The 14,587-nt window shown below is 42.6% G+C and overlaps 1 protein-coding gene across 1 annotated transcript in view; it reads left to right on the forward strand.

Moving 5' to 3' along the window:
* Positions 1-5,577: 5,577 nt before the first annotated feature.
* Positions 5,578-14,587, forward strand: part of LOC139535643 (prickle-like protein 2) — a 112,372-nt gene continuing 103,362 nt past the window's right edge. The window contains exons 1-2 of the mRNA XM_071335255.1: positions 5,578-5,805; positions 6,537-6,622. Of these exons, the coding sequence (XP_071191356.1) occupies positions 5,764-5,805; positions 6,537-6,622 (128 nt within the window). The 5' untranslated portion in view covers positions 5,578-5,763. The remainder of the gene's footprint in view (positions 5,806-6,536; positions 6,623-14,587) is intronic.

Consider the following 14,587-nt stretch of genomic DNA (forward strand, 5'->3'; position numbering starts at 1 on the left):
GATTGCCTGCATTGAGATTGCCTGTGCGTTCCTGGCGTAACTCGGGCAGTTGTTGTTGCCATCCTGTACCTGTCCCGCAGGTGTGACGTTCAGATGTACCGATCCTGTGCAGGTGTTGTTACACGTGGTCTGCCACTGCGATGGCGATCAGCTGTCCGTCCTGTCTCCCTGTAGCACTGTCTAAGGCGTCTCACAATATGGACATTGCAATTTATTGCCCTGGCCACATCTGCAGTCCTCATGCCTCCTTGCAGCATGCCTAAGGCACGTTCACGCAGATGAGCAGGGACCCTGGGCATCTTTCTTTTGGTGTGTTTCAGAGTCAGTAGAAAGGCCTCTTTAGTGTCCTAAGTTTTCATAACTGTGACCTTAATTGCCTACCGTCTGTAAGCTGTTAGTGTCTTAACGACCGTTCCACAGGTGCATGTTCATTAATTGTTTATGGTTCATTGAACAAGCATGGGAAACAGTGTTTAAATCCTTTACAATGAAGATCTGTGAAGTTATTTGTATTTTTGCGAATTATCTTTGAACGACAGGGTACTGCAAAAGGGACGTTTCTTTTTTTGCTGTGTTTATATATATCTTATTCCACATTTCCCTCATTGTTGATCTTTTGATAAGTCTATGTATTTTTTCATTTTTTTCTACTTTTAAATGATCTTAACAAGTATTATAATAAGAAATCATACATGCTTTTGTTTAATATGCAAGTACTTATTGTACCTTTGAATCATAAATGATTATGAATTATAATGCAATTGTGACCTAAATAAAACATACCTCTTTATTACAAATCATACCACTTTATATGCTCCAGGCAAGCCATTTCTCCCAGCAAATGTTCATATTTATATGTCATGTCTGCATAATAAGTCACATAGTTTAATTCTACGATATGAAATGTATGATTAATGTATGAGATGAGATAAGGGAAGGATCAGAGGAAGTAAAGTCACTGACCCAGCTCATCCATTCCTATGAGCACATCTTATGCTAATACATCGTTTTCATACACAAACCTGACCTTGATGTAACAAGCTATGATGCCTATTATGCTCCAATCAATGAAAGGATATGTCTCTGCCATTAAGCTCACATTGCTTTCGTTATTGTCACTTTGTAATTATGGCACTTTCCCCACCATACCATAAAGAACTGGTTTATGCTGTGTGTATTTTTTTGTGGATCTAACTCTAACGCCCCCCATTCTTTATTGTTTAACTGCCTGTGTTTGGTTTGTCTATGAGGGTCTCAGCAATTACTGGTTGGTAGGTTTCTCTAAAATGTGCAGTACTGTGACCATGGTCTAGTCCAGCCTGTACTGTTGACTTCCTGTCATGGGAATACAAAGCCAATGTTATGACTGTGGGGCGCCATGAATATGCATTCAGGTAAGTAGTGTGCTGAGGCTCCAGCTAGTTTGTACAAGTCCTTTAATCTATATTACATTTTTGTGCCAACTCTCCGGTGTATTGTACAGAGCGAGCGGAATTATTTTAGCAATGACTGTTGTCAACAGATCCAGGGGGCTCTGTTAAACTCAAGAATGTTTCTTTAGTAGCATAAGTGAAGAGCGAGAGAGACAAAGAGAGAGAAAGTGGGAGAGCGCTATCATTCTACCAAGCGGAAGGATCTGACAGTGCCAAGCCAGAATACCTTGTGTTTTAAAAGTGCTGTTCCTGGAAATGACATGACAGATTTTTATGCTCACAGGGAAATGATTATTGGTAAGTACAGTAGATATTGCACTGTGTACCCTCAATGTAATAAGGTTGGTCTTGCCCCTCAGAAAAATTATAACCAAATGGAACCAGTTGTATTCGTGTCCAGACAGTTTGTGTTGTACCCATATAGTAGGTATGTTGGGGATCTAACATACAAGGACAGTTAATTTACCATGTTAGCATTTTATCTTTACAAAACCAATGGTGTTTGGCAGAGTATCCCTCATCACAGAAATAACATCAGATATATTGCAGCAGCCTACATGGACCAGATGTGTGGAAATTCCCCCAGATCTCAGGTTAAATTACATAGCCCACTAAATCTCATGTTTTCCCATGTAAGATGTAGATCCTCTGTAATATGTCACGGTCATTGGTTCAGCACTAATTGGATGCCAGAAAAACAGATCTATTCATATAGTGGTTATTATGAGCATTATATTGATTGTTTTAAAAGCACGGTGTTCACTGTTGTGTAATGTATTAACTACACCCTCATTGTCATTTAGATCGACATCTCTGACAGTAGAACTGTCTAGCGGGGTTTAAATGGTGGTAAGTTTGTTGCTTCTCTAATGTGGTCTGTTTGATGTGTGTGTGTGTGTGTGTGTGTTCTCTCCAACTCACCTGATTTAGTTACTGTTTACTATCTCCAAGGATCCCTCACGTAGGCGTGTTCTGTTTTAAACCCGGCAAACACCTGTTTACAGAGCCCAGGTGCTAGGAACACACATTGTCATTCACAACTCCAATTCCACGTATCACTGTTGAAAGAAGAAGAGCAAACAACTACTCTAAAAGGTAAGTTGACTAATTTTATTATCAGATGGAACTTCTTTCGGTAATGAATTTCTTATACGCTTTATGAGTTAGAATCGCTCAGTGGACATCTATTTACTTTATTAATTTGATCATTATCACACACATTTGATCTGTTTTCATAAGTGGTTATATTGAGGTGCTTGTATGTTATGGCTTGAGCTCAATCTTACCTTATCAACAATTCATACACGACTGCTCTTCCCTTACTCACTCACCTTTTGGCAATACTCAAGCTGGAGCAGACTGCTGAGTAGGTGTAAATATCTCGTTTTCATGGGAACTGTCCAGATAAAGTGTTTTGCCTGGGGGTAAGAATAGCCGCAGTGTCCCACCTGGACCATTGCCTCATGCCCTGTGGGCTCTTTCAGCGTCCCTGCACCCAATATCATCCACCGGAGACCTGTACCATGCCCTCTAAGTGGTGTCAGCCAGAGACAGATTACCCCTCTGTGGGCTTGGTACTAAAAGCACCTTTGTATGCAGGGTTCCATCTGCAAAGCTTTGACATTGCCCCCCTTTAGCAGTGCAGAGAGAGAAACCTCTGAATTATGCATTAGAGCAAGTGTAGCTGTTTCTTTCAGCTAACCTTGTGGAGCTGTGCAGACTGCACACTCATATTTATCAGAGCACATTTAGTTCTGGGAGTGGTTGGAGAATCTGTCACTGTGGAATATGTGTCGTGTGAATTATGTCAGGTCATCATCTTGTTCTGGATGCTATTTCAAATCAATGTAATTGAATTGGGTGTTATTCCATATTTGTAGGTTTGTTTTCTCCATATTTGCAGTTAATATCGTTGTTTGGAATCAGATGGGTAGTAATACAACACAGCCTCTCAATACACACACATGCACGCCCGCACATAAGCACATGTGCGTGTCCATGTGTCTGTCTGTGTCTTTGTCTGTATCTGTACCTGTGTGTCTGTGTATGCTTAAATCACTAAATACCAATCAATCAATCAATCAAATGTATTTTACATCAGCAGATTTCACAAAGTGCTTAAACAGAAACCCAGCCATGGTTTGTTCTCAGACACATTCCCAGACCTTCCCACACAGATTAAAGTAGTGACCTCAGTCCTTATAGGTCCTAGGTCTCTACTGTACTTTCCTAACACCTCTGACCTTCACACTAAGGGCATTTTATTTCTGAACACTGAAAATGTGAGGGTAATGGCATGTACCGGAAATAATAAGTCTATGTATGAGAAAAATAAATGAGATTCCTTTGATTTCAAACACAGCCCTACTTATCTGTTAACACTGGTGGGTTCTTGTAGTACTTGTCCATGTGTCTTTTCTAATCATGTAAAGGTGGCTACTATTAGACCCTCCTTAGGCCATGATGATCTCCAGTCCTGTATTTAGATGACATCAAGATGATCCTAAAACCAGCAACAGATAAAGTACCCTGTAGGACCACTCCCCTGGGTAATTAGACACAGACAGCTTTGAACTTACACTAGGTTTGATTAGCCTCCAGCTTTCTGTACACGCACAAACAATGTGGACTTTCATGTTTGTGTCTGTTGTAGTGTGTGCATGCGTGTGTGTCTCATCTCTCTATGTCTCATCTCTTTCGGCATATCTTTCTTCTCTCTCTCTCTCTCTCTCTCTCTCTCTCTCTCTCTCTCTCTCTCTCTCTCTCTGTCTGTCTGTCTGTCTGTCTGTCTGTCTGTCTGTCTGTCTGTCTGTCTGTCTGTCTGTCTGTCTGTCTGTCTGTCTGTCTGTCTGTCTGTCTGTCTGTCTGTCTGTCTGGCTGGCTGGCTGGCTGGCTGGCTGGCTGGCTGGCTGGCTGGCTGGCTGGCTGGCTGGCTGGCTGGCTGGCTGGCTGGCTGTCTGTCTGTCTGTCTGTCTGTCTGTATAGAGCCTGCTGATGTGGAACATTTTTTTTTTTTTTGTCCACACAGGTGTGAGGAAGTGTCTGAAGGTCACAGCTCTCACCAAGACACAGCAGAGAGTTATGTCACACATAGACACGTGTCTATCTTTATTTTCTCTACACTTCCGTTCATCAGTACTGCTTGGCCAAAGTAATTTAACCTTGTGTCACATTCAAAAGCTCCTGAAAACAGATGTGGGAAGCGAAGCAAGTTCAGAACATAGAAAGTTAGTGAATTCAGTGGTACACGAGCATGTCGAAGATAGAGAAAAGCCAAGAGGGAACTCAAAAAGTTGTGTAATATATTAGTTAATAATAGCATCCTTTGAAGGGTAAGAGAAGAATATACATAATAGCCCAGTAAAGTGAATAGAGCCCTGAGCATGGAGATTCTTGCTGGGATATTCTTAACATGGCTCTGTTCTCCTTGAAGAATTCTCCTTTGAGAGGAAAGGCCTTGGGACTCAACGCTCTCTTGAGTGCATTGAGCCTGTCTGTCTGTCGAGATAATGCTGCAAAGCTTTTCTCTGGTGATAAATGGCAAGCACTTGTTGGGGAGCCAACTCTGTCTGCATTACCTCACAGGAAATTGAAATGGGAAATCCCTGAGTGGGAGGTAGAAGTCAGACGCTTCATCAAACAAATGGGGGTAGAATTAATCATTTCTGTCCTCGTGTGATTTAGCACTCAGAGAGACAACACTGTACAGTGTCCTCAGTATTGTTTGAAAAGGGGAGTTTCTCCTGGTAACCTGGTAACCTTGGGGTTGGCTTGGTTACAGTTTAGTGATGAAGAATTTGCAGGGCAAGATCTCATGAAGGATCAAGGCAATGTCAAAGTTTCTCAACTAATCTACTGTTTGGTTTGTTTCATACTCTAGGCCTACATGATAGAACAACTGCTCTTCAATTTTAGAAAAATGCTCTCTGACAATTCACTTATGTCACTTATATTTTGATTATACATAATGAATGTAGTGAATATGGATAACACTTTACTTTTACAAATGCAATTAATAAGGACAGTGTAAAGTTAAGTGTTACCTGCAATATGTTACTTTCAAGATTAACATCGTCTGTGGAATTAGCTGATTCTATTGGCTGAAAGGCAATAAGGTGGAGCTGGCACCGTCGGTCGTATCCGGAAACCGCGCTCCTTCATTCATTAATGAAACGGGGTAACGGGATAGGACCGCGAGGGCTCTGTTTGGTTGAGGAACGTCGAGCGCCACCGTGGGGATTTGTTTACGAAAGTGCGTGGACACTCTCCAAGTGTCCCTTTTGCGTTATTGGTCTCAGTTCTCAGCCCACTGTCCTGGAACAAGATTGTCATGTTCACTCGCAGCTCCAAGAAGAGAGAATCCAGCAGATCGGTGAGTGATACAAATTGTAGTTTTTTTGCAAAACATTTTTTTTGCAAAACATTTCTGCAAAAACGTGGTACAGTACGGTTGCATGACGCGCGCGCGACCACGGCGTGCTGTTTAATCCCGGTGTCCAGATACACTGCTGTGGTTTAAGTCTATATAAATTACATGTTATTTTGCTGTCTGTGGACTTTGTTTCTTAATCGGTAAAGCAGTAACGTTAAATTCCTAGTCCTCTTCGCACTTCTCATTTGATCGGGAGAGAACGCATCCACCAGTACAATTCAAAGGCTCATTCCACAACATTATCCCGCTGATGTAAGAATAGTTAGTTTTGTATTCTACGAATCTACCCCAATACGCATACTTTGTTAAGCCTTTCAGTTCACTGCACCAGACATTTCTTTCATAAGTGTTTGCCCTCATTTGTGTTCCACACATGTACCCAGAGGCAATGGACTATACTGAGTTCTGTATTTAGTTGTTACTCTTTAAAAAAATAATCTGGGCCAAGTCATATATAGGCTTGATGTCATTGCAATGTCTCATTATTTCAATGTTTTTTAGGTTTGATTATGACTAATTATGACTCTGAATACTTTTTTTCCTTCTCTAAATAGTTAGACTTCTGAATGTGAATTGTCATGTGAGAGACAGCATGTGTTTGATGAATCCAGAAGAGATGAGCGATAACAGCAGGTATCATTAACTATATAGGTTCTTCTCTCCATCACTAGCTGAACACCCTTGATGAGCCGGAGAGAGGACAGCCGTGTAACGTGTGTGGAGACCAGTGTCCCGGCTTCACTCTGCACAAATGGAGGTAGGGTCCCTCTCTCTCCTTCTCTATCTTTGCCCTTACTGTGGCTAGGCATCCCTCCGCCCCTCCCAGCCAAAAACTTCAGTCCACTTAAGTTCAAAGTTTCAGTGGTGGCAGTTGGTACCGTGGAATGCTATTTGCTCCCTGCCTTAGAAAACGTCTTAAGGAAATTGAATACGTACAGCTCTTGAGTAGTATGAACCATGTCTCTATGCCAGTTTGATGCAGTGGACACTTCCCCCTCTGCAATGCACTGGTCTGGAGGACACCTTTTGAGGGTTACTGAAGCCATCCTGTTTTTGCTAAATGGACTCAGCCGTGCATATCAGAGTCGGCAAGACATTGTTCAGAATCTGTGTGCCCTAACTCAACAGTTTAGCCATTCATGCAATATGAGAGATTTAAGCAGACATTCTACACACGCTCTCCACTGCTGTATTTGCTTTAGAGTGAAAGGAAAGAGCGCTGGGTAGTTTGTCTTTGATATGCTGCACATATAAGCTGTGTTTGTTTGATTCACTCTTAGAGAGGCTATATATTTAAGACAACATGAGTTTTCCAGAACTGTTTACAAGAGTTATTACTAAAACATGCATTGCCCTGAATATGGCAAGTGAAAGCTGCAGTGGTGTGGTCCAACCTGGTCTCAGAGCATTTCGTATTATTTTGTACGTAGGTCCGCGAGACTCCATTTAGTATGATATGTTAGGTAAATCAGGGTACTCCTCAATTATGAATACAGTTTCTAAATTGAAAGCAATTACTTTCCCCTACATCATGATTTTGTTTCCTGCAAGAAAAAGTACGAAGTCCCTCTGTGTCACCTCCACTTAAAGAGTCATCTGTAGCAGCAATGTAAGCAGCCCTAACGAAAGCAAAGCCTGGTCTGTCTAAAGGCGTCCTCATGATTCCCAGCTGAAACAGTTCGGTGGAGTTCGTGCATACATTATGATGACATTTAGTGACGTTTTGGACTTCAACAAGTTTTGGGGGGGGCTGTTCGGGCACACAAAGGGCAAGCCGAGGTTCGGAGCCTAAGTCTACCACCCTCCGTCGGTGATTGGCCAACGGTAGAGATTCTTCAATAAAGTTTTTGTCATTCAACGAGAGGCGACTCTTTTTTATGCACATTTTTTCATTGAAAAATACTCCAAACATCTTAGTAAAATGTAAAATCACGCGACCAAGATCTCTTCAGCAAAAAACGTAAACATTTATGACAAATTTCTTGAGTTAGATTAATTCAGACTATTTTAAGGAAGTGTATACTGGCTACGGCGTCTGAAAATGGACAAACAGAACTATTGCCATTTTTCAAGCGAAGGTCTTTTAAGGGAGTATGTGAGTAAAATCATTCGGCTAGGTGCCAGCCGAACTGAAGCATGCGATCACCATAAGCGAATCTACAATGAGAGAGGGAGGAGGGGAGGGGCTGGCATGTTAGGCAGAGGATCATCATGATTCAGGCCTCCATTCTGTAAACCATTACGGGACAACAGTCAACCTCTGGAATGTGCCTTTAATTGCCTTTGCAGTGCCACAATAAAAGTAAACTTCTTCCCGAAAAACCACCCCTACAGTGGACATTTCTTACAGACGGGTCGTGGAAACCCTGCTTTGTGTTTAGAAGCTGGAACGGTATGGGGGAACTTTATGGCTACAAACATCACTGAACCCCTTTGTTCCTTCTTGGAAAGAAAATGCTCCAACCAGTCTCTTCCTCTCTTTCTCAGGAAAGCCTGTTTTCATGCCGATTGATACAGATATGGGTGTTTTATTTGGAATGTGGACTTTAGCTGACCTCAGTGTTGTAGATGAGGGAATCAGAGAAGGGAGTGCGTACATTGTAGGTTGGCTACCATATCAACCCTGCTGTTTATTAACTAAGAGTGACAAAACAACCGTTTCTATGTCAACACAGGGACCTGCCAGACTGCCAAAATTAGACCTTGAATTGTCTCCTTGGGAGCATTATTGATGAGGATCATGGTGTGTTTGTGTGGGAGGGGATCGTGACTGTTTTAAGTTCTCTATAACCGGATGAGCTCTTTAAACAGCCACAGTTTTAAAGGTTGCTGATGTCAGACATGTAATTGCACAGCAGCACACACTTTGATGACATGCAAAATGTGAGTCTGAAGGTAAGCCAGGGAGCCTGGGAGAGCCAGGCCATTTAAGAACTGGGAAAAAATAAATAACTACAGTAAAAGGGACTGGGTTAAGTAAGCGCTGAGACCAACATCCCCCTACCATTCCCTACACTTTAACATGTGTGTATGGCTCTGAATTCTCTAAAATATTCATGTTTTTCGAAATATTCAGGAGCTTGAGATATCAGGAAGAGATGGTATGTTTTTTTCCGTTCCTCCCTTCTTCCGCGCTATATAAAGAAGCTTCCCCTAAGCTGGTGTCTTGGGGGTTCATGCCTACTCTTCCACTGTGGTTTTACTGTGTTTGCTGGCTCCATTCAGCTCCTACTGAAAACCCAGTCAAGTGTCATCCATTTAAAATCACTCGGGCCTACTACTGACCGTATTCTCCATCCACCACTGTTGAGCTTTCATCCAACCAATCACATTTGTTCCGCCCTCAGAAAAAGATGAACTAAGGAAAACTCCAATGAGAGAATTTGTCACTTTTTTTATGACACGATTTGATCTCAGAAAAGCAACTTGTGTGAACAGTAATATAATATGTAATGAGCTACTGTGAGCTTCACTATTGTAAATAGACAAGTGTCTGCCTAGTTCGTGGTATTGATTCAGAGGATTGGTCTGATTGCCTCTGACTTCAGACCAATTCAATCTACCTATCTTTTCAAGACTGGCAACATTCTGCTGAAGAGTAGCAGCATGTTACTAACCCCACTGCCAGTGTGTCAGAGAGCCAATAGTGCTGTGTAAACAGAGTTGTCAGCTCTAGGCAGGATAGGATAGGGAGAGACAGAAGTGGATTTAACTTGTGCAACGCGCTCCTTTGAATTATTAATGCTAGCCGTTGGCTTGATTGATTTTCTTTGTACTAATGAGACTCATTACAGAGCTTATTAACACGAACGGTGTGTGTGAGCCAGATATCTGATCAGCCTAATCGTGTGACCCACTTAACTCTGCACCTGTATGTTTTAAAACTGAATTCAATAACTCGCCCAATGATAATGGTTTTTGAATGTTAACACTTGACCTGTAGTTAATATTGGGGTAGGTTTTATGTAAAATTTCCTGTTAGTTGATTTCTGTAAAATGTCCCCATTTGCACTCATTTCCTTTTGCCAGCACCTTAATTTGCACTGTACAGTATGCAAGTGATGGTATTTGCAATACTGTTTGGACAAAGCCTGCTCTTGTATGCACCAAGGCCTAAATTGAAATCCAAGCTGGACTAAAAGCAGAGGAGAGGGGGGTTGGCGGGGGGGTTTTGGGTTGAGTTGGGCTGAAAGCCCACTGACGTCTGTCCTCACAGTAACCTGACCTGATCTGCATAACACAGGCCCACCCTGCTATTCAGCATGTTAACAAGCAGCCCAGTCAAATAAAACTGTCAGACTGGTTTGGCATATGAATGGCCCTTTAAAAGGGAGTCTCTCGGTTTAGTACTGAAGAGGCCACAGCCTATAAGGGTGGGGGGGAGACCCTGGTGACCACCACCACACAATAGGCCTGGTGGATTTACCAATGTTCTTCTCTGTACTAGCATGGAGATAGAGGCCAACCTCCAGTGAAAGCAGTGGACAGGTTTACTGGTAATGGGCCCAAATCATTATCTCCTCCAGTCCACTCCCCGTGACCTTTGAAGTGGAAAGCAGCAACATCTGTGCCGCATGGTAACACTCATTTGGGTCAGGAGGAAAATGAGATGTTGGGGGGCTTTTTATCGTGTAAATGGAATGTTTTGTCTTTGTCGTTTAAGAGGGTCCATTTTGAAAGGGTCTGTGTTTTGACAGCCCCAGAGGGTTTTTTGATAGATGACTGATGCTCAGCAATAATACAAACCCAGAGAACTCTCTAATCCTGATATAAATCATAGTTTGACATTTACAGATCCTCTGACAGGTCCCTTCCTCTCTATCTCTCTCTTACTCTCTCCTTTTCTGCATCAAAGGCTGGTCCAAGATCAGTTGCTTTTTTGGCTTCTCTATGAGCTCAAGAGGGAGAAGGAGAGTCTTTGATTGGCTGTCTTTCAATTATGGATGGTGGTCACGGAAACGGGAAGCGGGGCATATGCATGTGGTAGCCCGGTGAGACACAGAGGTCCAATCGGACGGCTCATGATTTCAAATGGAGTGGCATTTCAAAAGTCGAGATTAGCCAGGGTTAGCTGCCTCTCAGACAGAGGTCATTGTGGAAGGATCCCTCCCCAGATAACAGAGCCTGTTGTTTTAGTTTTATCCAGGGTCTCTCCCATCCAGCGCTCTCCTTTGATACCAAGTGATATTGACATATTGTGTCTGTCAGAGCAGCTCTTTATGGTCTTTCTGTGTTTGTCTACCTTGAGAGGGGAAATTCTATCTGATTATACCTCTGTAACAGATGCTGAACGCAGCTCGGGGAGATGAAACTGCATGACGAATGTGTTTTGTATTCTTATATGCACTATGGTTATCTGATGACTGTGTTGTGTCTTTGTCATAGGGAGAGGGTTTTCCTATTCACCAGCCGTTGTATGGGGCATGTAAGAGGAGAAGCGGTCATAGGTGTTGGGTTGCTCTGGTCCAGTGTGGCTATCATCTCTTTTCTCAAACAGAAACTACATATCTTATGTCATTAGTATCATGTTTTTCACATTCTTACAACCCATCTACTTGCATCTTGTTCTTTAATCCTTAAGAGTCTAAGCTGGAGATATAATTTTGCATGGGCTGCGTCTCAATCCACCGCATCCGCCTATGTCGCCCTTCTGCGGTGGGAGGTGGCCGAGCTACAGCGGTGTTTATCAGACCATGAGACATCCCGAAAATCGGTCTTCTAATGAAAACGTCTGTAGTGTCCGAGTGGTTTGGCCTACATGATGGTGTTCTCTTTTTGCTCTACGACCCCCACAAGTGTCCCGGGACTCGTCTGATGGTAACCCATACAAATGTATGGAGGTAGTTTTGTGCCAACAAAGTGAGCTCTATCTTTTAGAGGTTAAACAGCCTAATAGCTCAATTGAAGTGGTATTGATTCAAGTCTTGGCCCGTTCAGACAACAGAGGTACTCTCTCTACCCTGACTGTGACTCTGTGGAGTAGAGGCAACCTCCAGTGTGCCAGTGCCAGAAGACCCACACAATCAGAGAGGCAGCCCAGCAGTCACTTGCCAAATGGGCTCTCTCTTTCTCTTCACGCAAAAGTGACTGCACATTCAGCGATATGATTTGCATTTAAAGTTTATACATTCCGTGTTCAGGTGTAACTTTCCTTGTCATCTAATTATATTAGACCAAGCTCAAACGAGCCTTGTTCAGTTGTTTGTGTTTACTGTCCCGGCGGTGAAGCGCTTCTGTTTGTCCACAGGAAGGCGAACATACTATTCATAGATTAGATTAGACTAGAGTAGAAATCCCAAAGGGAAATTTGTTTGCAGCAAGTAGACATCAGGTATGGATGTCCAAAATGGAACAGTCACCCAGCTTTTATCACTTGTGTGATTGTATTATTAATTGTTGGTACTGATAGTGAGCTGCAATGACAATTTTTTGCAAAAATCAGTATACTCCTTATGGCACTGCGTGTGTTCGACAGCTGACCCCTGAACAAAAGCATAGTCATCTTGTGCCAGACTAGAGGCATCTCTGTGAGTCTCCTGTGATAGTTTAAGTCTACAGCTAAGTCTGATCCCCATCTATTTTCCTAGACTGTGTTATCAGAGGTCATCCTGAACAGGTGCCAAAGCACTCTGGGTAATGGACAGAGACGGATAGGCATCAGAAAACCCCTCTTTGTCCCTGGGGAAGTGGCAGAAGTCATACTCACCAGATAGTGGTGTAGTAGACCAGCTTATCCACGTTATGTAGGGAGACTGAATCAAGTTGTACAGTTAAGACTGTCTTTTGTATCTATAGTCATATAATCTCCGCTATAATGATTGCATGTATCCACAAGCACGCACATCATTTTGTAGTTTCTGTCTCTCATAGATTTGAGACATATTATTTTTTATCAGAGAGAAGCTCAAGCTGATGGATATAGTTGTCTGTATGTGTGTCACTCAGCTCTTCCATGGGTGGGTACTTACCATGGTCAAACTAACATGTGGTTCTGGTGGAGGCAGCCTTTACCTAGGGGATAGAGTTCAGCTAGAGTTTAAGGCAGGGAGCGAGAGACAGTGGGAAAGACATGGAAATAGAGAGGGAGAGTGAATCCCAATGGATGGAGAAGTGCATTTGGTATTTTAAACATCGATTTGTAACAAACTTTCCAAGGACATTGGATAACTGTAGAAAAACATTCTTCCTCATGATTTTGTAGAAAAAAGGATTTTGCTTGCAACCTTGCTGTTGCTGTTTACATCTTTGTTCCACTCTGAAATTAGGAAAAGGTTCTGTTGATCAATGCACTCTCCCCCTTGATGTGAATAAACCATGGCTTTGCCTGAGAGTTCCACTCCCAGGAGTTTCCAGCCATGCAGACAGCGCTCTGCCCCGGTGCTGATCTGGCCTTAATGAAGGCTTAGCATCCAGAGCTACCTTTGAACTGTCACCTGGAATAAAGGGGGGAGTCTCACAGCCGTCATCCCCACACTGACTTTAACATTCACTACGTACTACAGCCTACAATTCCCACCCGCCCACACTTTTTAGGGTTTGTATTGTTCATTCACGTCACTTTACATGTTCTTCTGTTAACATTCCTCTATGCAATTAGACTGTGGATATTCTATTATTTCTACTCATTAATTAGAATTCAGTGGAACTGCAGGTGATTGCTTTTTCGAGTGTTAAAAGATGTCACCATTATATCAACAAATACTGAACAAAAATATAAGCACAACATTTTTGTGTTGGTCCCATGAAATAAAAGATCCCAAAATGATTCCATATGCACAAAAAGCTTATTTCTTTCATTTTTTTTGCACAAACTGGTTTACATTACTGTTAGTGAACATTTCTCCTTTACCTAGACAATCCATCCACCTGGCAGGTGTGGCATATCAAGAAGCTGATTAAACAGCATGATCATTACACAGGTGCACTTTCTGCTGGGGACAATAAAAGGGAGCATGCAATTGGCATGCTGACTGCAGGAATGTCCACTAGAGCTGTTGCCAGAGAATGTTATGTTAAGTTCTCTACCATAAGCTGCATTTTAGAGAATTTGGAGAAGTTTTAGAGAAGTTGGAAGTACGTCCAACCGGCCTAACAACTGAAGACCACGTGTAACTACGCCAGCCCAGGGCCTCCACATCCGGCTTCTTCACCTGTGGGATCGTCTGAGACCAGCCACCCAGACAGCTGACGAAACTGTCTGTAATAAAGCCCTTTTGTGGGGAAAAAACTAATTCTGATTGGCTGGGCCTGGCTCCCCAGTGGGTGGGCCTGGCTCCCAAGTGGGTGGGCCTATGCCCTCCCAGGCCCACCCATGGCTGCGCCGCTTCCCAGTCATATGAAATACATAGATTAGGGCCTAATGAATTTATTTAAATTGGCTGATTTCCTTATATGAACTGTAACTCAGTAAAATCGTTGAAATTGGCCCATGTTGCGTTTTTATATTTTTGTTATATATCAGTATATATCAGGTTCATTGCTGGACAGTTGGAGTTAGACTATATTGATGCAGAGGATTTGATATCCCACACAGTACTTTCTAGTAAAATCTCATATTAATAGAGCTATGGTTTCAGTCCACAGACGTCTGGCCTGGGCTCAGGTTCAGCCTAGCACAGTGGGATGGCAGATAGTCACTCCCAGATTAGCTGCAGGAGACACAGTCATGATCTGTATGTCCCTTTAGGCCAGGGTCAGACATTAACACTGAAACACACACTGG

The sequence above is a fragment of the Salvelinus alpinus genome, chromosome 12 (genome assembly GCF_045679555.1).
Source record: "Salvelinus alpinus chromosome 12, SLU_Salpinus.1, whole genome shotgun sequence".
Taxonomy (NCBI): Eukaryota; Metazoa; Chordata; class Actinopteri; order Salmoniformes; family Salmonidae; genus Salvelinus; species Salvelinus alpinus.